We start from the raw sequence: 19,290 nt of genomic DNA, 5'->3' as shown, positions 1-19,290 counted from the left end.
CAAAAACATGGGTGGGCTGGTGAGGACAACCAGTTGCTGGCTTATGTTGGAAACATGACCCTCTTTCCTCAAGGCCTGAAACTAGATTTTTAAACATGGGCACTAGACATTCACAAGTGATGCCCAGCTTTTCATTATCACTCTATGGCTAACAGTTTAGTCCTACAGCTATTATAGTTTGTTAGACAGGGGCAGTTCTTCTATGGCTGATTTACCTCTGGTTCTTAAATAATCTGAAGAATTTTTTGTTAGAAATTTTTAGGAAGCACTTGAGAGGTCAGAACCACATACACTTGAAAGAAGTATTTTACTTATTTGATGATATTTTTATGCTTTATGTATTCTGTGCTGATTGACTGTTTTTAGGTGTATGCAGGGTTTTTTTAAGACAATCACTGTAAACAATATGTAAGGATAGCATTAACCCAGGTTCAGTCCAGCTTGTTTTTGTTCTTTTCCTTACCCCTTGCAAATGATTCCTGTTTCTCTCTGAAAGGGAGTCAACAGGAAGCATGACACTCTGGGGAAGGATGTGTGACAGCATTAAACTTCCTGGTGAAGCTTCATTCTTTGTACTATCATAGCCATAAGCATCAGTGCCATGAGTATCCTTACCTACTGATCCTGTGCACCATGAGAAAAAGTCTCTTAATACATGAGCAGTTAGATTAGACACATCATCTACACTGCTTTTCATGGATAAAGAAATTTTGCAAGTTTATGTTAAATGTGGTTTTAGTTATCTAAAAGAAATAAGATATTATGTTAAAGAGTCAGGGGGTTTTAATAAATGAAAGACAGGAGAAGAGTGGATTATGTCTTTATTTTGGTTCAAAAGGAGTAATCATAAAACACAAGGCAACAGTAACCTGTTCTAAGCACCACTAGAGAGAAAATGCTGAGAATTCTGATTTTTATCCCCAAGAAAAAGCGATCAAATATATTTACAGATAGGTGAAGTACTCGAGTAAGAAGAAAGTCATGCTTGCTCATGCAATCTCATGTTACAATGACATCATAGCATTTCCACCCATCAAAATCACTTTGTCATTCAGCCTAAAGGTCAGATGACAGAATGGCTCCAGATTAAATTTTATCATCCCAATGGACAAGGAGTCAATTCCCACTTCCAAGTTACTTGGATTCCCCACCTCCTTTATTATTCAGCCTTGCCTCATTGAGCAGGCAGCATCTGAGAATACATTCCTCATTTTCACAAGTTACAGAGCTGGCAATGGCCAAGGCAGGGCTTCCACATGAACAATGTTTATGAGATATGCAGACAGCATTTTATTTTCCTAAGAATTTCACCTAAGAGACAACAGCCAGTAGATTACAAAGTCCGTGGGAGCCAGAAGTAGCTTTGCATTTGTCAGCCTTTGCCCCTGGGCTTGTCAGGCAGTTCTATAAGCCTTGCAGTTCAAAGCATTTAATGGAATGTTTTCTTGCAACATGTTTTGTTTAGTGCAGCCAAGCCTCAAGAGAAGGTTTCTGGCACACTCTATGCAGGGAAAGTTTCAGCACATATGATCACTTTAAAAAAAAACTTGTAATTACTACATTTACAGACATTCATGCATGACAATGGATGGAGCTTTTCTGTATAGAGCATAAAAAATTACCTGAGTAAGGATAATTGAGTGATGGTTAAAAAATTCACTGGAAGCAGCATAACAAATCAAGAGAATGACTAGCTTGATTTTTGGGCACCCACTTACAAATTCATTCCACTTACACTTTCAAGAGAAATGTTTTAAACCTTCCCCCAAAAATATGAGTCTCTACAGAAGTTTGTGCTGTGGCAGTCATGGTGTCTGAAAGGATCCTGAGAACATTCAGTTCTACTATTTTTAATGATATGATGGGAAACTGTTTCATAGCTGAGAAATAAATGCCTTTTCTATACCTCAGGGGAAGAGTTGTGCAAGCCCAAATCATTTGCCATGCCTAGGCTAGTCTTCAAACTCCTGGTATGAGAAACTGGAGCTCCAGAAAGTCATGTTCCCATCCCAACCGCATGCCTTATAAGGAACTTCTCTTGCCTGTCTCTGTTTACCAATCCTGGAGAGTTGAAGCCAATGCTTTGGATGGCCTGTGGGTGTGTGTTTCCATCTGAACATCAATATGTAGGTAAGGCTGATCCGTTGATCCTATAAAGTGACAGATCTTTTATTACTCTGTGATTGCACAGTAAATCAGAGCAAAACAGGTAAAGCACAAATCTCAGCCCTATTTGTCTCTCAGCTGGAAACTGAGAGACACTGAGCTCACAAACATTTACAGACCAAATGCTGCAAATAAACACCTGGGGTTCTGGTTATCTTAGGTCAACAGGAGCTTTTTAATACCAAGTTCAGGTTTATGGTGCACATATTTTAGAATAGTTTTTATTTTGGTTTCTCCAGAAGGATGAAGGAGCTGGGCCTGTTCAGCCTTGAAAAGAGATGACTGAAAGGGGACCTCCTTAGTGCATACAATTATCTAAAGGGGGGATGCCAAGAGGAAGGAGCCAGTCACCAGGACAGGAGGGAAGGGGTAGAAACTGATGCACAGGAAGTTCCACCTGAATATGAGGAAGATCTTTACTGTAGGGGTGACCGAGCACTGGAACAGATTGTCCCGAAAGGTTGTGGAGTCTCCCTCACTGGAGATACTCAAGAACCATCTGGACACAATTCTCTGCAATGTGCTGACCCTGCTTGAGGAGGTTGGACCAGATGTCCCACTGTGGTCCCTTCCAACTTGACTGATTCTGTGATTGTGTGAGCACAGCAACTCCTCAGCCAGTTCCTCTGACTTAAAGAAAGGACATGCGTGGCTGCTCTTGTTATAAATATTGTCAACGGCTTAGCCTAAATTAAGAATTAACGAGACCAGAAGGCTCGAATGCTCTATATATAGATTTCTGTAACTCTCCAAGTTGGCCCGCGTATTTCTGGCTCCCCAAGGAATGAATGCACGGCGTTGTGCAGGCGCCTGTTGAGGATGAATTTATTCCGCATCGGTCTCGGCGCGGCAGCAGTGGCAGGGGAACAGGCAGGGTGGGGGCGGTGGCAGGGGCAGTAGCAGGGGCAGGGGCAAGGACAGCGGCAGGGACAGTGGCATGGTCAGGGACAGTGGCCCCGGAGCCGCCCGTGCCCATCATGCCCATGCCCGTGCCCGTGCCCATGCCCATGCCCATCATGCCCCTGCCCGTCCCGCCGGCCCTCGGGCAGCTCAGCCCTCTCGCCGTCCCTCCCGCCGCTCGGTGGTTGCGGCGGGGGGTGAGGCCGGGCCGTGCCGTAGCAACCGGGCGGTCTCCAGGCTCACAGCGGCTCCGAGCGCGGCCGGGCAGGCGGCGGTGCGGAGAGGCCGCGGCTGGAGGCAGGTGAGGGCGGAGGGCGGCCGGGCGGGCGCCACCGCGCTGGGGGAGGAGAGGAGGCGGCTCAGGCGGCGGCCCTGGTCCCGCCGCAGGGCAGCGGCAGCCGGGTCCCGGCGCTGGCGCAGGGCTGGCGCCGAGCCGTGGTCCTTCACCCCGGAGGCCCCGGCTTCCCTTCCCCGCCCGTTGCCATGCGGTGTATACAGGGACGCGGCCGGTTGCCTCGGGTGGCCTCTGCGAGGTCGCAGCGCCGGTGAGCGACGTGGCCGGGGCTCACCTTGGCCCTTGTCCCGCTCTTCCCCTCTTCCAAGGCCCCGCTGTGGTTCGGCTGTGACACCTCAGCCCTGTTTGAAAAGGGACCCCATCAGTTTATAAACATCTAAAGGGAGGGGGGCGGGCGAGGGGGTGTGTGCCAAGAGGAGGGAGCCACGTTCTTCTCAGTGGTGCTAATCACTAGGACAGGAGGCAAAGGGCAGAAACTGATACACAAGAAGTTCCACCTGAATAAGAGGGAGAACTCTGCTGTGGGGGTCATTGAGCACTGGAACAAATTGTCCAGAAAGGTTGTGGAGTCTCCCTCCCTGGAGATATTCAAGAACATCCTGGACACAATCCTGTGCCATGTGCTCTGGCAGAAAGCTCTGCGTGCTTGAGCAGAAATTGGACCAGATCACCCACTGTGGTCTCTTCTGACCTGACCCATTCGTGATTCCATGATTCCATTTCCTCAGTGGGCAGCCACCAGCCTCAGCCCCCTGCACTGCCTTTTTCTGGGTTTTGGTGCTTTAGTTGGTGTAGGGCAGCTTCTTGGGTTGTAAGGTGTGTGGGCTTTCCCAAGGCATTCCTGCCTGTCAGGGACAGCCCAGTGGAATGGCCTCAGCAAACATTGCTACCTGCACATGCTACACACCCAGAGCCAGTGCTGGGTTATGGCTTTAGCAGTTTGTTTGCACTGGCCAGAGCAGAAAGGGTGGAGGTGCCCAGATGAACTCTGGTTCACCTTTTGAAAATAACCTGTTTGGATTCAGATTTTGGGCTGAAGGTTATCCCCGCTACCATTGGTTTTGAGCTCTCTGTTTCCAAGACTTGAGGTAAAACTCAATGTTTCCATTGGAAGTTGCTTCATCTGTTTTCAAATGCTCCTTTTCATACAGAGCTAACATTTCACCGTCCAGATGTTGTTCACAAGCGGCTGGGGGTGGTGCTGGAGGCTGGGGCAGGGGAAAATCTGTTGCCATACCTCTGGGCATCTGGAAATGAGTCAGCACCTGGGATTCATTCTCTGATGCATGCTAGAATGTGTCTTAGCTATTACCATAAGAGTACTATGATACTTCTTCTGTAGATAGAAAAATGGCATGAGCCTTGTGGCTTGCTGTGGCCTTTCACTATAGGTATTGTATGCCACGGCTCCCCTGTGGCAAGGGCTTCCTTTTAATGCCCTCATGCCAAGGCTGTCAAGGGTTGTGCTGCACAACACCTGGGGTGTTAGGATGCAGAGTTCTGCTTTTTTTAAGTCCTCCCTGCCCTTCTCACTGTTCATCTCTTTCTTCGTGAGCAGATCAAAGACTGAAATGGGTTATATGTTTCCGCATGGGTATTTAAACCCATATAAGAGGAATAAATAGCATGTTCCATTCTGCAATGAAGAAAGAGGGAGAAGGCTAAGTCTTTGGGTTAAATATTTATCCTGTTTTTGCTTTACTGTGGGAAAAACTGCTTGATGACAATGGCTAACAGCTGGCCTGCTAGCGATTCATAAATATCTCTTATTCATTCGTCTTGCTTACTAAAAGAAAAACCAAAGCACTGGTGTCTCAAAGCAATGCACTCAGCCACTGTATGCTACCTTGCTTTGTCTAGCATTTTGTCTTCTGTTCCTCTGCTGTGTCTTATTCACACTTGGGCCTTATACCAAGTTCACACACATAATTCCTTTTCTTTGTGACTCATCTTGTAGTTTTATATGTAAAGTTATGAATCTCTAAACAAAACTGGATCTCAGATACTCCCAGGTTTAGTCATAAATTGGATTATAGCAAAGGTAAGGTATACTGCAAAGCAATAATAGAATATTATACACTGGCTGGCAGCATGCCAAAGCACCACAGTCATTTTTCTAGCATATTGGCTCTTTTTAATGATGATTTGGGGTGAAGGAAGGGAAACAATATTACCAATTTCCTGATTTCCTGCTTTTGAGCTTGCGGATCCCTGTCAGATCTGACTTCAGCCTTTCTTGAGATGGGGAGTAGCTATCATTTTTACATTATTTTTTTGCTTGTTGAAAACCCTGATCTCATCCTTCTGTGGTTTATTATTAGCTGGGCATGTGGAACTGGTCTCCAGTTCATGTTGACCTGTGCATGGCAATATTTTAATTTTTTAAAACAGTGATTCCTCAAGGTTTCAGAATAAAGCAAAGAGGAGCTGCCAGTCAAGAGATCTGTCATGACTGCTAATCCATCTAAGAGACTTGCCTGGAGTGACTGTGAGTATTTCATCACTATTTTTGCATAGATTTCATGTTCTGCTAGATAACTTCCAGCTTCCTTTGGAACACTGTGGTGTGCATGCTGGCTGTATACAAGCCATTCTGAAGCTGTGCCACACTCACCTGGGCTGTGTATGGGGTGCTGTGCTGACTTTTATGTATTTTTGGGGAAGGAAACTGGGAATGATTGTTCAAATGACTATAAACAATGCCTGACTGTATTCAAAGCTCGAGCAGCTGCAAACCTACACCTGCCGCTCTCTAGAGTTAAGATCTGTCACTGCTGCTTCTGCACAGAGCAAAGGAGGGCTGGTAAAATGCCAGCCTCTTCAGGCACGCCCACCCAGTGTCCTGCTTGTAGGACTGATGGCTGTGAAAGAACTCATGCCAGTCTACACTTTATAGAAGCCCTCTGTCACTGTAGGATGATTTCTGAAGATAAGAGTCTTATTTCCTTTATGTGGTGTTAAATGTGGAGCTGTCTGTCTTATGAACCTTTGGAACCAGGTTGGTTGTTATACTACTTGAATTTAGCAGGGAGTTCTGATCATATTCCATACAAGGCTGAAGGTTATTTTGGAGGCAATAGAGACAGAGGTGCCTTTCTTTGTATTTTGGGCCAGTTCAATATATGCAGTACAATTACAGGCAGTTTATGGTATATGGGCAATGGAGAACTGGACACACCAGATGATATTGGTACTGGGGAAAATGTACAGAAATTTTCAAAGTCCACAGAAAGTAAACACAGATACAGCAAGGGTATTTGATCAATTACAGCCAGCTTAGCTCATGCAGAGTATTTTGGGAATGAACAGGAAATACCAAAGTCTTCCTGGAACCTCTGTGCTGAAGAACAGAGGCATTATTGTTTGTCATTGCTTCCATTTCTGCCTCAGCACTCTGGGATCTGAGCTGCTGCTGCTGCTGCCAAATGCAAGTAGAGCTAGCCTAGCAAACCATACTGCCATGCTCAGGTGTGTTCCATGTCCTGTAGAAGTTAAAAGGAACCTGGACCTTCATGTCGATGATTTCGTGTGCATGCACATGATCCATCACGGCCCAGAGCAGAAACTGACAGAACCATCATTTAAACTTGAGGCAAGTGATTTGACCGGAGGGAATTTCACCAGCCTTGCAATAAAGTCAGGTTCTTCTGGGGACAATGCTATTGCTTATGGGAAGAGTTCAACATAAAATTTTTAGGAAATACTTGTTTATTGCATAATGCTTCTAATGCTTCTTAGAAGCATGTAGTGATGGTCTGACAATCTTTGAATGCCTATTATATGTCCTGATTTCCAAGACTTAGGAGAGATGTCCTAGGAGTTGGAAGAAGTGCTATTTGGCAAACTGGACTTATATTTCAGGGCTTGAATTTCAACATACAAGAGACATTTACTTTAATAAATTGAAAGTGAATATATACGGATGAATAGAAAGATGTAACAGCAAGTGGATGTGTAGGGCTGAGAGCTGCTTTCCAGATTAAAGACATTATTCAGTATTAAAAAAAGAAAACAAGAGGTAAGCTATACATATATACAGTACCATGGAATATAGGTAAAGAAAAGAGAAATTAATCTCATTTGGTTTTGAAATTGTTTGGTTAAAATATAAATATAGTGTTTCCCTCATTTCTCTTTACAGCAATTGCCTTTGATTCAAAGCACAGACAAGATCCTAAAGATTCCCACAAGGTCCACAAGAAGAAATCAAAAGAGAAGAAAAAGAGACTGGCAGTTGGTCAGTGGAGAACAGATGTACAGTCCCTTGTTTCTTCTTCTAAATGGCTTCAGCATTATGGTCTCAAAAGAAACAAATTGTCCCTGTCCCAGATTTTGTCCCAGATTGGATTCCAGCACAGGAAAGGTATAAGACAAATCAATAATAGGATAATAAATCCCTCAACTTTGAACAGTCTAGAGAGTCACTCTCATTCTGCACCCCAATGTATGCAGTGGAGATTTTCACATTGTCTCTTATGATAACGGCAGAAATGGAAGCTATATCCACAGTTGCCGACATTGCCAGTTCATATAACTGAGAAACTCCTTCTCCTTTTGATATGAGAGGGACTTAGGATCTGGGAATGGCTTTCCTTACCCAACTGTACTGTTTCTTTACCCTAGGCTGCAGTTCACATCCTCACCAATATAGCTGTCACTCAGAAATAGCTGGTGCTGTTGAGACTATTAATCTTTTTCTTGCAAATAACACACAATAAGATTTCTGTCTTCTTTCATATGGCAAACATAATGTATGCCATGCCATAATCTGTGATCTACTATTGATCATCAGGGTTAGTAAACGTGCTTGGGAATAGGATATTATTTCTGGGTATCCGGCTTTAAGGAAAAAGTTAAATTTAATTAGAATTCAGTCTGCTTTTCATGCAAAGTCAGACTATAGAGAAATGTTCCTTTGCAGTTATCTGACAGCTGGAGGGGAAGAGTTTGCTAATAATTATTAACCACTGCCATAATGGTGCTTTGCAGAGCATGGTAATATATTCTTTTCTTTGAACAGCTTGCTGCCTGAGAAGTAGGAATTGTAATGTATTGCCATAGTTCTAGGTTGCATATTTTAAGGTTTTGGCTGGCTTGTGTCCATGGGGCATTCAAAGATCACCAGTGCAATTCCTGATATCTTGTATGCTGCAGATGAAGAAGAAGCTGTTATAAGCAGGGTTAAAGTTGTTACAGTGTTAGGAGCAGAATGTACTAGCTTGGCAGGGCAGCATGGTGTACAGATAACTGCTTTATGACGTTAACTATTCCCACCCCTAATGTTTTCCTATCAGTGGAGATCCTGGAGAAGATTTCTAGCTACAGAAAGTGCAGAGTGCACCCTTTTCCTTAGATGCACTCACTTCTGCACCCATTAAATTGTGTAAGAGAACAGCATTATCTGTACCAGATTTTGTATTTGGTTTGACAGACAAATATTTGCAAGTCCTGTTGTGAGATTGCCCAAACCTCACAATAATTAAAGTCCTGTGTAGCTTTCAGTCCTATAAGTAGTTAGATGTGAGTTTTCTCCTCACTTCTGACTAAACTGGGAGGAAGCAGCAAAAGCAGTGCTGCTCTATGGGAGGAAAATGAGCCAGGAGCCAAAAGGGACTGCAGCCCAGGCAGTGCCCTCACTGAACAGGATACAGTCCTGCAGCAGGGCAAGGTAATTAACCAAGTCTAGGGTCCAGCCAGGGAATGCAGCCAAGGACAGCAGGAGATGCAGCCAGAGGTTGAAAGCCTCAGGGCCCCATCATAGATATAATCAGAAAATAAAACAAAAACAGAATTAGAATTTCTCTCAAGTTTCTTAATGTCAAGAGCTCAATACTGATGCAAGTGCCTCACACATGGATGACATACACATCAGCCTGAAAAATACCTGTTTGAAGTAGTTCTGAAGATTAGCAACTTGATATTTTGTAAATTTTACTGTAGATTATGTGACCACCTTGGGGAAACCTGTGGCTTCTCGATATGCAGATGGTCTGTTTCCTCAGTACAAGAGAGCACAAGATGGCAGCGTGTATAATGTAAGTGTGGCTGGCTTGTGGTACCTTCCCTATGCACTTTGAAGTTATCACTGTAGCAGAATGATGAGACTAAAATGCTTTCCTATGACAAAAAATACTTTTATTCTTTGTGAGAACTTTATCTTTTGATAATTTTTTTTTCTGTTTTGTCAATCTGTTTGTGATAACTGTCAGTGGTAGAAAAATTAGATATCTTTTTTCCTTTCTAAGTCTTAGTCTCTTGCCTTGGTGCAGCATTGCAGTAAATCTTCTCCAGACATGATTGCAGTTTCTAAGCAACATCTACCCTCTCTTGAAAAAGGGAACCCTTAAAGAGAAGATGCTCAGAACCAGTTAAAAAAATAAAATTGTAATCAATAAAACAAATGGGGACACTGAAATAAGAAGACATAATGCACTGTCATTGCCAATGCAAAGCAGTGCTTTGCTTAGTGCCAGCAGGTCACAAAAGGCTCAGTCTATTCTACAGAGACAGCTAGCTGGATCTCTGCCCAGGCTCATGTTCTAAGGAATGTCTTAGCAACAGCTGCTGGCAACCCCATTGTTAAGAGAATGGATTCTGATTGAAGAGATGGGCCTGTGAGTGTGGAAGGGAGAGAGTTAATTTATAAAAGATTTTACAAAAGCAAATGGCTTGTCATTTTTTCTGATGATTAGAGTCACTTCTGATGTCACAATGCTTAAAAATGGGTAAAGAACCATTTCAGGGAGCCTTTTCCCCTCATTTTAGTCCCATTAATTCAGTATGAAATACCTACATAATGTCTTTTAATCTTAGGACATGTGAGCAGCAGGAAAGACATTTTTGCTACTATATACAATCTGGTCAGATTTCCTTTAGGATGTTGAGTACATATTGTATACAGTTAGTACAGGGTTAGAGGAAGCCATTTAAAACAGTAGGTTCTGAGAAGAGCTGTTAGGATGAACTGCAGTGGAGTGATGATCTTATGAGAGGGCTTGGTTGATGCTGAAATGTAAGCCTGAAAGAAGACAGAAGAAGGGTAGTATTATTGCCCTTGAATGCTACAGAAAGGCAAATTACAGGGATAGGGAGAAGCTGTAGTTTTCTCTGCTAAAAGGCATGCTAGTCCAAAAATAAATGGGTATGAACTGAATGAATAAAATTAGGCAGGACACTCAGAAGTTTCCTGGCCCTCAGAGAAATGGAAATCTGCACTTGCTTACTACACATGAGGGAATATTCTAAAAAAACTGCTTTATTTTAAGATGGAGTTTGGTTGGTGTAGTGAAATAAACTTTGTATGAATCTGACTGTCATAGGAGGAAACTGGATTTCTAAGTGCTCCTTCCCAGGCCGACATTCCTTTGGCAGAGTGCCTGAGACTCTGTATCTGGGAGGCACATTACAGGGCCTGAGTTGATATTAAAGAACACAGAAAAATACAAATGAGAGGGAGAAATGTGCAGACTGACACACAAAATATCTTCTCCCTGAGAAATGTTCTTATTTAAAAACATTTGTATTTCCAAGGTTTTTTACTTAGTCCTGGAAAGGAAGTTAGAGGTAGAAGGCAACAAGTAAATCAGCTCACATGGGCCAGAGATATTGGGGAAATCTGTGGTGCATTTTTAGACTCACAGGCTATGGTGAATGTGTATAAACTTATTCATAGGGAGGATGTGCTGATTTTAATTTTAATACTGAATCTAGACTTGACTTTACTGAAAAGATATGGGAAGTTTTAGTTGTTGATTGCAGTTAGTTGAACTAAATTTGCCCAAGCACCTACCCACAAATAGTTAATCTGTAATGCTGGGCATTGTTAGTTGAATAATAGTACAAATAAGAAACTTTTTACGTTTTCCTTTCAAATGCTAAAGACAAGGTGGAGATTGAAGTGCCCTAGAACCAAACCGTATGCTGCCTTGTATTGCTGCAAATTTTTTTTTAAAAGCCAGTCAAAGTTCTAGTCTGAGAAGGTACAAAGTTTCTGTGTCCTTGTTTGTTCACCCATCTGCTCTGCAGCCCTTTCTACATCCTAGCCTGTGTTCAGCTCATTCTAATTGCTCCAGTTTTGAGACAGACAAGTCAGACAACCCACTGGCACTGTCCCATGCTCACATAAAAAGATTATGAAAAGCAATTAGGACAAAATGCAATGCCTTTTATTTATAGCTTAGATGCATTTGTCAAGTATTTGCTCTTGAAACAGTGGAGGAAAAATGGGTTGTTTTTACTGCTACCTTAGCTGGCATATCTGACACTTACAAACTAGCTATGCAGCTGTGCTAAGCTTGGGGCTGCATTTGTATTATTTGTTTTGATGTTCAATTTCCTTCTCTCCCTTATTTGAATAAAGCTGACAGCCAAAAAAGAACTGATTCTTCATTTTGTGGATTGTCTAATTGGAGCTATTGAGCTCTATAAGCAGCGAATGGAATGGTTAACCAGTGAGAGCCGGCAGATATTTGGAGTGATTCAAGAACAGTGCATTGTCATTGTGTTGGATTTTGGCACTGCAGCTCCAACTGAATTTGATCTGTGTCGGGATGCACTTTCTATGGTGCTTGTGGAACAGGTGATACAAATTTCCAGATTCAACCTCATTCGGTAAGCAGAAAGAATCAGAATCAAGAATGGTTTGGGTTGGAAGGCACTTTTAAAGGTGATCTCATCCAACACCCCTTCAAATGGGCAGGAACACCTTCCACTACACCAAGTTGCTCAAAGCCACATCTGCACCTTGAATGTCTCCAAGGATGAGGCATCTCCCACCTCTCTGGGCAACCTGCTCATGTGTTTGAGTACCCTCATTGTAAAAAAAATCTTCATTTTGTCTAGTCTGAATATAGATTCTTTTAGTTTAAAACCATCACCCCTTGTCATATTGCTATAGGCCCTATTAATAGACTCTCCCCATTTTTCTTTTAAGTCCCTTCAAGTACTGAAAGGCCACAATCAGGTCTCCCCAGGCTGGACAAAGAAGTCCAAGTCAGCCCATTGCTGGAGAATAAAAAGGAGTTGCATGTTATACATGTTTGGATAAGGGACTTTGTATACTGGAAATTGTCATGGTTCATGTCATGCTAATATCTGTAGATTTCCCACCAATTTTCACCCATAGCCATGTTGAACGTGCCACTTCTGTGTAACAGAAGGCTGCTGTTACCCTGAAGAACAGATAAAGGGTAACAACACAAATATTGGCACATCTACAAAATCAGAAGGATTTGCAACAGCAGTAATGCCCTTCAGATGTTGCAGTATTAGTGAAACAGTGAGGTTCTATCTGACCACCTATTGCATTCTTGTGTCTTTAGACATTACAGGTTTCTGCCTTGCAGCTAAATGTGCACTCCTCCCAGTGCCATAGGCACAGGCATAGCCATTTGTGTTTCTGTAGATTTCCATGGTCACAGAAATCAGTAGCAGCACTCGGAAACAATAGTAGATTTCCATAACAAAAGAAGATTTCCAAGCGCTTGTTCCCTAAGAGGAATAAATTAATTTGCATTTAGTTAGAAGAATAGAAGCAGCTATTCATATTTTACCTACCTGCAAAAATTCTCATACATGCATGAGAGTTTGAATGTGTAAGCTTGGGTTTGGATTGATGAGTGGAAAAAAATGATGCACAAATTAGGTAACATGATTTTAAAATTGGCTCCACAATGTTAACTTGCAGTTACATGGTGATTCTTAATGTTATTTTTCCCAGGCACAGGTTTGATTCAGGTGCCCTATCTTAATTCTCTAGATTGTGATACTACTGAGATTTGAAAAAGAGAATAATAAAATCCCAGAAAGGTTTGGGTTGGAAGGGACATTATAGACTATCTAGTTCCAAGCCCCCTGCCATGGGTAGGGACATCTTCCACTAGAGCTGGTTTCTCAAAGCCCAGTCTGTCCTGGCTTTGAACACTACCAGGGATGGGGAATTCCAACAGCTTCTCAGGGCAACCTGTTGGAAAAGTAGATATTTTCCAAAGAAGATATTTTCCAAAGCAGATAGGTTCCATAGTTTTTGAGAACAGAGAACTTTTTCTTTAAAAATGAACTGCAATGCCAAGTCAAAATTGAAACAATAATTATGTTCATCAATTTTTTTGTCTTTGTAGGATGGAAACAGAAGACAATATAGCATATAAATTACTACTTTAAAAGAATCTTGGGTAATATATTTGCCTTTTAGATTTGCAGGAAACTCTTCAAAATAGTTCTTGATGGAATATCACAGATACTGGAACCAGTTGGTTTTATAGTTCCTTTCTGCCTTTTTATGTACAAGTGCACAGGCAAAAGTGCTGATTGGCTTTGTACTTCTGTTCTTCCATTAAGACTACAGTCTTTTGTCAATTAAAATACCAAAAAGCCTAGCATCATAAATTTTATTTTTGGTGGCTAGGTAAAGATCAGCTGTACTACCAAAAAAAGTGCTCTGACACCAAGATCGTGGAGCAAGTTGTGGAACAAGACCTGTGGAATACACATTTCTTTTTCATGCCCTGTGGAATACACTTTTCTTTTTCATGCCCATACTTTAAAACCTGATTGAGTTTTTATGATAAGAAGAGTTATGAATCAGGAACTCTTTTAAAAAAGATTTTATCTCCTCTGATCCTACTTTGGAAACAGTTGTGTCAAAAAAAACACCTTGTAAAATCACAGTATTTTTCTAATGGTTTCATTTTTTCTCTGCTTCCTTTATTGCAAGTCTAGATTTAGTATCTGTGGTATACTGTAATTCTTATTTAAGAATATAAAAGAATTGTAACAATAGCAGAGCTCCACTCTCTTGTTCTGCCAGCATGATTCTCACTCTTTCTGATTTATAGTTAATCTCATTTTCAGAGCTGCTCAGGATCTTACGAAGTGGCAGCAGAAATGCACTCCTGTGACTGAGCATGCTGTAAAGTCTGCAGTTAGATGGCTCTGGAAGCTGGAGCATATGACAGCTGTCAGCCACAGCAGCTCTGCTGAAGCTCTGCTGGAAGCCATGGCTGATGAAGCGGTAAGCTCATGCATCTTTTCAGAAGCCCAAGTAAATCCAAGAGTGTTCAGTGCTAGGCTGGCTGCTGTGATTTGCCCTGATCAATGCTGCAAAGATAAATATTCATGTCAGCATTTGGAAAGGATTTTTTTTCCCCTCAAGTATAGCTCCATACTATGCTTAATGATTGTCTTTTTATGTAAATGTACTGTATTTTTAATGCAGAAACTTGTTTATTTTCTTTTCTAGAGTACCCAGAATAAATAACATTCAATCATTAAGGGAAAGAGAAAGCATCTTCCTTTCCACTTTCTTTGCCATATAAGTTTTTCAGGGCTTCAGGTTTATGAGAAAATTTCTAGTATCAACATTATTGAAGGCAGGGAAACCATTTTTATTTTGTTTAGCATCCAACTTGCTCATGAAAATTTATATTTAAAATTCAAAATAGTGAGTACAGAGATTTATGGAAATATTAGCTTATGATAGGGCTACACAAATCCTTTTTCATCAGCCAGGTGATAGCTAGACTTTCTTTCAAGACAGAGACAAAGCATGCACAGTTATTCCTGCAATTAAATGCTGTTCATTTTTTAAAGTGCCCTATTACTTTATTCATTAAATTAGAGTAACAAGAAATGAAACATATATGCCATCATCTCAGCTAGTAACTTAAAATTTGTGTATTTAAAGAGATATTTTATGACATTTCCTTAAAATATATATTCTTTCAGTTCTCTAACACCTGAATTTAATGGAAAATTTGGCCTACTGTCTGTGGAGTAGAGTCATTGGCTTTCATTGCTGTTAACATCCATCCCTGTGCGCAGATCAAATCCTAACTCATGTAAATCTCTTTCTGGAACATTGAGGGAGAAGGTAAATTTTGCTTGAGTTACCTTCTGGTTCCTTATGCTGCTAGATTATCATCCAGATGAGCTTTGATGTTTGGAAACTAATATTAAAAAGGAACTGAGTAAAGAACAAATTGTTTACCAGTGAGATTTTTTTATGAATGCTTTTTTATGCCACCTTCATAAATTTTATTAGCATTTTCAATTTGCAGTATTAATACTGATTTCCTGATGAATAACTAAAGTATTGTACTTAGATTTCAGCATTGTCTGGATGAAAAAAGTCTTGTTGGACCTGGTGGGTCTCTGTTTGAATAAACAGAAATTAAAACCTGTCAGACAATGAAACATGTATCATTATTTTTCCAGATATTGGTGGGCCAATAGGCAATCTGGGGGAGTCAATTGTGGCAGGTGCTCAACAAAAAACAAATTTCAATTGCTCCTAAACAGAGTCATTATCATTCATAGCTGAAAGTTCACTTAAGAGCAATGTTCAGTGTAGTGCAGATGGGGGATACCCCATCCAATCCTAGAGAAAACTTGTCTACTTACTGAGCAGTCATGAATAACTAATTCCTAAGAACTGGCTTCATCCACAGATGTTGTTCCAAAACAACAGTTCTTTTTTTTTTTTTTTTTTTTTTTTCCCTAGACATGGCTCTTCTTGTCATTTCTTCAGCTGGTCTTTTCTTTCTATATGTGGTGATTCTTTAGATTTCCTTTCCTTATGACCTGTAAATCCCAAGCTCAAGATCAGTCTGCTGTAATGTTGCAATCCTTTGAGCTCTACCTGCCACAACTGCCTCCAGTTCTGTACAAGTGCCACTCCATGAAGTATGGATCATTTATCCAAAACACCTTGCCACCAAGATCAAGACTCTGAAGAACTGTTCATGTTGCTCTCCTTTCTGTTCTTACATGAAGTTTGTTTGCTTGTTTAAATGTATAAATTACAATTTTCAAAATATGAAGGACTTACTTCAAAGGTTTTAACCTTTCCCCACCAGCCTATGAGGAACATTTCCTTTGTGGTATGTCATTGCTGGGTTTGTGGTTAAGTAGAGTGGTTCATAATCTGTGGTTCATAATTTTTTAAAATTTTCTAGTGAGGGGTTGGTTTTTTTCAGCTATGCCCAATAAATGTCAGCATTTTGAAAGTTGCAGAGGCAGGCAGAGAATCCCTTGAAGAAAGTGTGAAAATTTCTATTCTTGTTGAATATCAAGTTTATGAATTAATGGCAGTCTTAGAGGGAGGGAGAGAAGATGTGAATCTGAAGGAACACCGGGGAAAATGGTGGTGCAAATGTGCATGCATACCTCTGGGCCAGGAGCCTCTTCAACAAAAGCAGTAGGAACATGGTGTTGTCCAAGGACTGGGTCTCATCTGGGAGACCTTTGTGCAGGCTCAGATAGCTTTTTAGCTGGAGGAGGCAGACAGGGAACTTTGTAAAACTGAACTAAAAGACAGATAGGTGCAAGAGTTCATTCTTTTTGTTTCTGGCTACATTTTTCTAAAGGTAGTAAGTATTTTGTTAATCTTGTACTTTAATAAAATACATTCATTATCTCTTTACCTTTAGTATTTATCTAGAATTATCAGTGATGCTAGGACACCTGGTCCTGCTTGCTCCCAAATAAGTGGAATCTGTAACTATGGCTCCTGCCTTCCACATGGAGAGTCTGGCTCCTCTACAAGATCCAAGAGAAGTTCACGATGGCAAGGTGCTGCTTCGTTAGTTTGCCTGATCCAGCCTGAAATTGGGTTGCTACTTGGGAGAGACATCTTCCAGTGTTGAGGAAGGTGCCAAAAGGTCCATGAGGGAGGACACTTGAAATGCAGAAACTATTCGGGGAGCTGGAATACAAATCAGTATCCAAGGCAATAACGGAAATGTATGAGCACACTTGTAGGTGATGTTGAATTTGCATACTACATTGCTTTACTACATAAAATTATGTGAGTGCGGAGACATTTCCTCAGTTCCATCCCAAACTCAAATAGTTGTCTTTTGTGGTGCATATCCTGGGATTCATATTCATAGAATATAGAATATTCATATCCATAGAATCATAGAGTCACAGAATGGTTTGGGTTAGAAGGGACCTTAAACACTGTTTAGTTCCCACACCCCTGCCATGGGTGTGGACACCTTTCACTAGACCAGGTAGCTCAAAGCCCCCTTTAACCTGGCCTTGAACACTTCCTGGGATGGGGCATTCCTAACTTCTCTAGACCATTGCTCCTGGTGCCTTACACCGTCATAGTGAAGAATTTCTTCCTTGCATCTAATCTAAATCTACCATCCTTCAGTTTAAGGCCGTTCTTCCTTGTCCTTTTCAAAAGTCCCTGTCCAGCTTTCATGCAGGCCCCTTTATGTCCTGGAAGGTGCTATGAGGTCTCCCCAGAGCCTTCTCTTCCTTGGCTGAACAGCTCCAACTCTCTCAGTCTGTCTTCATAGGAAAAGTACTCCAGCCTTGTGATCATCTTTGTGGCTCTCCTCTGGACTCTTTCCAGCAAATCCATGTCTTCTGATTTTGGGGGTCCCAGAGCTGGACTCAGTGCTCAAGGAAAGGTTTCATGGGTGTACAGTAGAGGGGCAGACACACCTCCCTTGCCTTGCTGGCCATGCTGATTTTGATGCAGCCTTGGATACAGTTGGATTTCTGGGATGCAAGCACACATTGCTGGGTCATATTGAACTTCTCATCAACCAATACCCTCAAGTCTTTCTTTGTAGAGCTGCTCTCAATCAATTCTCCACCCAGCCTGTGCTTGAACTTGGGATTACCCTTACCCAGAAGCAGGACCTTTCACTTGGCCTTGTACTCCATGAGGTTCCCTTGGTTCCATGTCTCAAGGCTGTCCAGGTCCCTCTGGATGGCATCCTTTCCTCCCAGGACATCAGATACCACACAGCTTGGTGGTGTTGGCAAACTTGCTGAAGGTACAGTCAGTCTCACTGCCCTTGTCACCAACAGAGATGTTAAAAAGTGCCAGTCCCCATGCTGACCCCTCAGGAGCACCATGGACAGTCCACTTGGACATCAGGCTGTTTGCCCCAACTCTTGGAGTGCAGCATCCTGTCAGTTCCTTATCCACAGAGTGGTCCATCCACCAAATCCACATTTCTTCTATTTAGAGACAAGGGTGTTGTGCAGAACAGTGTAAAATGCTTGATAGAAGTCCAGGTGGATGAGGTCAGTAGCTCCATTGTAGAAGGTTATCAAATTGTCAGGCATGCTTTGCTCTTAGTGAAGCCATGTTGGCTTCTTATTTTCCCTGTGCCTTAGCATAGTTTTGAGGATAATCCACTCCATACTGGGCTCAGAGGTGAGTATATTCAAATGTATTTTTTCAGTTAAACCATGATTTATCAGGTATTTATCAGCTGGTATGTACTGTGATATAGAACTGATATACTGCACATATTGTCTTGAAAGTCATCATGGGATAGCTGTTTATTACATTTATTTTTAATGATGGTGAAAATTCAAGAAACATGCTCACCATGAGGATCATTACATGGATAAGTGCAGGTAACATAAAATCTCTCATAATGTAATATTCAAGTAATAACTAAAGGATATTTTTGCAGCTTCTCTCACTTCTTGTAATAACATTTTCAGAATATAAGTGTGTGTGGTTATAGTAAAACTGCCAAGCTCCCTCTGCCTTGGGAAGTATAAAAAATACAAATCATCTGTAAATACCAGCAATAGCATTCAAATAATCACAGAATCACAGAATATGCTAGGTTGGAAAGCACCCACAGGATCATTGAACCCAGCTTCTGGCCCTGTACAGGACCATCCCCAAGAATCATACCATGTGGTGAGAGTGTTATCCAAACACTTCTTGAACTCTGGCAGGCTTTGCTGCTGACCACCAAACCAATGCCCAACCACCATCTGTGTAAAAAATTTTTCTAATATCCAACCTAAACCTTCCCTCACACAGCTTCATGCCATTCTGGTCATCACAGAGAAGAAATCAATGCCTACTCCTCCTCTTCTACTCAGGAAGTCATGACTCATGAGGTCCACTCATGTAGACTGCCATGAGGTCTCCCCTCAGTCTCCTT

General features: G+C 41.7%; 1 protein-coding gene across 1 annotated transcript in view; it reads left to right on the top strand.

The window, feature by feature from the left end:
- The first annotated feature begins 3,284 nt into the window (after positions 1 to 3,284).
- The window catches only part of VWA3B (von Willebrand factor A domain containing 3B), a 59,606-nt gene continuing 43,600 nt past the window's right edge, over positions 3,285 to 19,290 (top strand). Inside the window, 6 exon segments of the mRNA XM_066545206.1 lie at positions 3,285 to 3,367; positions 5,753 to 5,849; positions 7,503 to 7,724; positions 9,302 to 9,396; positions 11,721 to 11,971; positions 14,213 to 14,372. Coding sequence (XP_066401303.1) covers positions 5,810 to 5,849; positions 7,503 to 7,724; positions 9,302 to 9,396; positions 11,721 to 11,971; positions 14,213 to 14,372 — 768 coding nt within the window. The 5' untranslated portion in view covers positions 3,285 to 3,367; positions 5,753 to 5,809.

Source organism: Molothrus aeneus, chromosome 2 (assembly GCF_037042795.1).
Source record: "Molothrus aeneus isolate 106 chromosome 2, BPBGC_Maene_1.0, whole genome shotgun sequence".
Classification (NCBI taxonomy): Eukaryota; Metazoa; Chordata; class Aves; order Passeriformes; family Icteridae; genus Molothrus; species Molothrus aeneus.
This window is presented reverse-complemented; position numbering and strand designations above follow the sequence as displayed.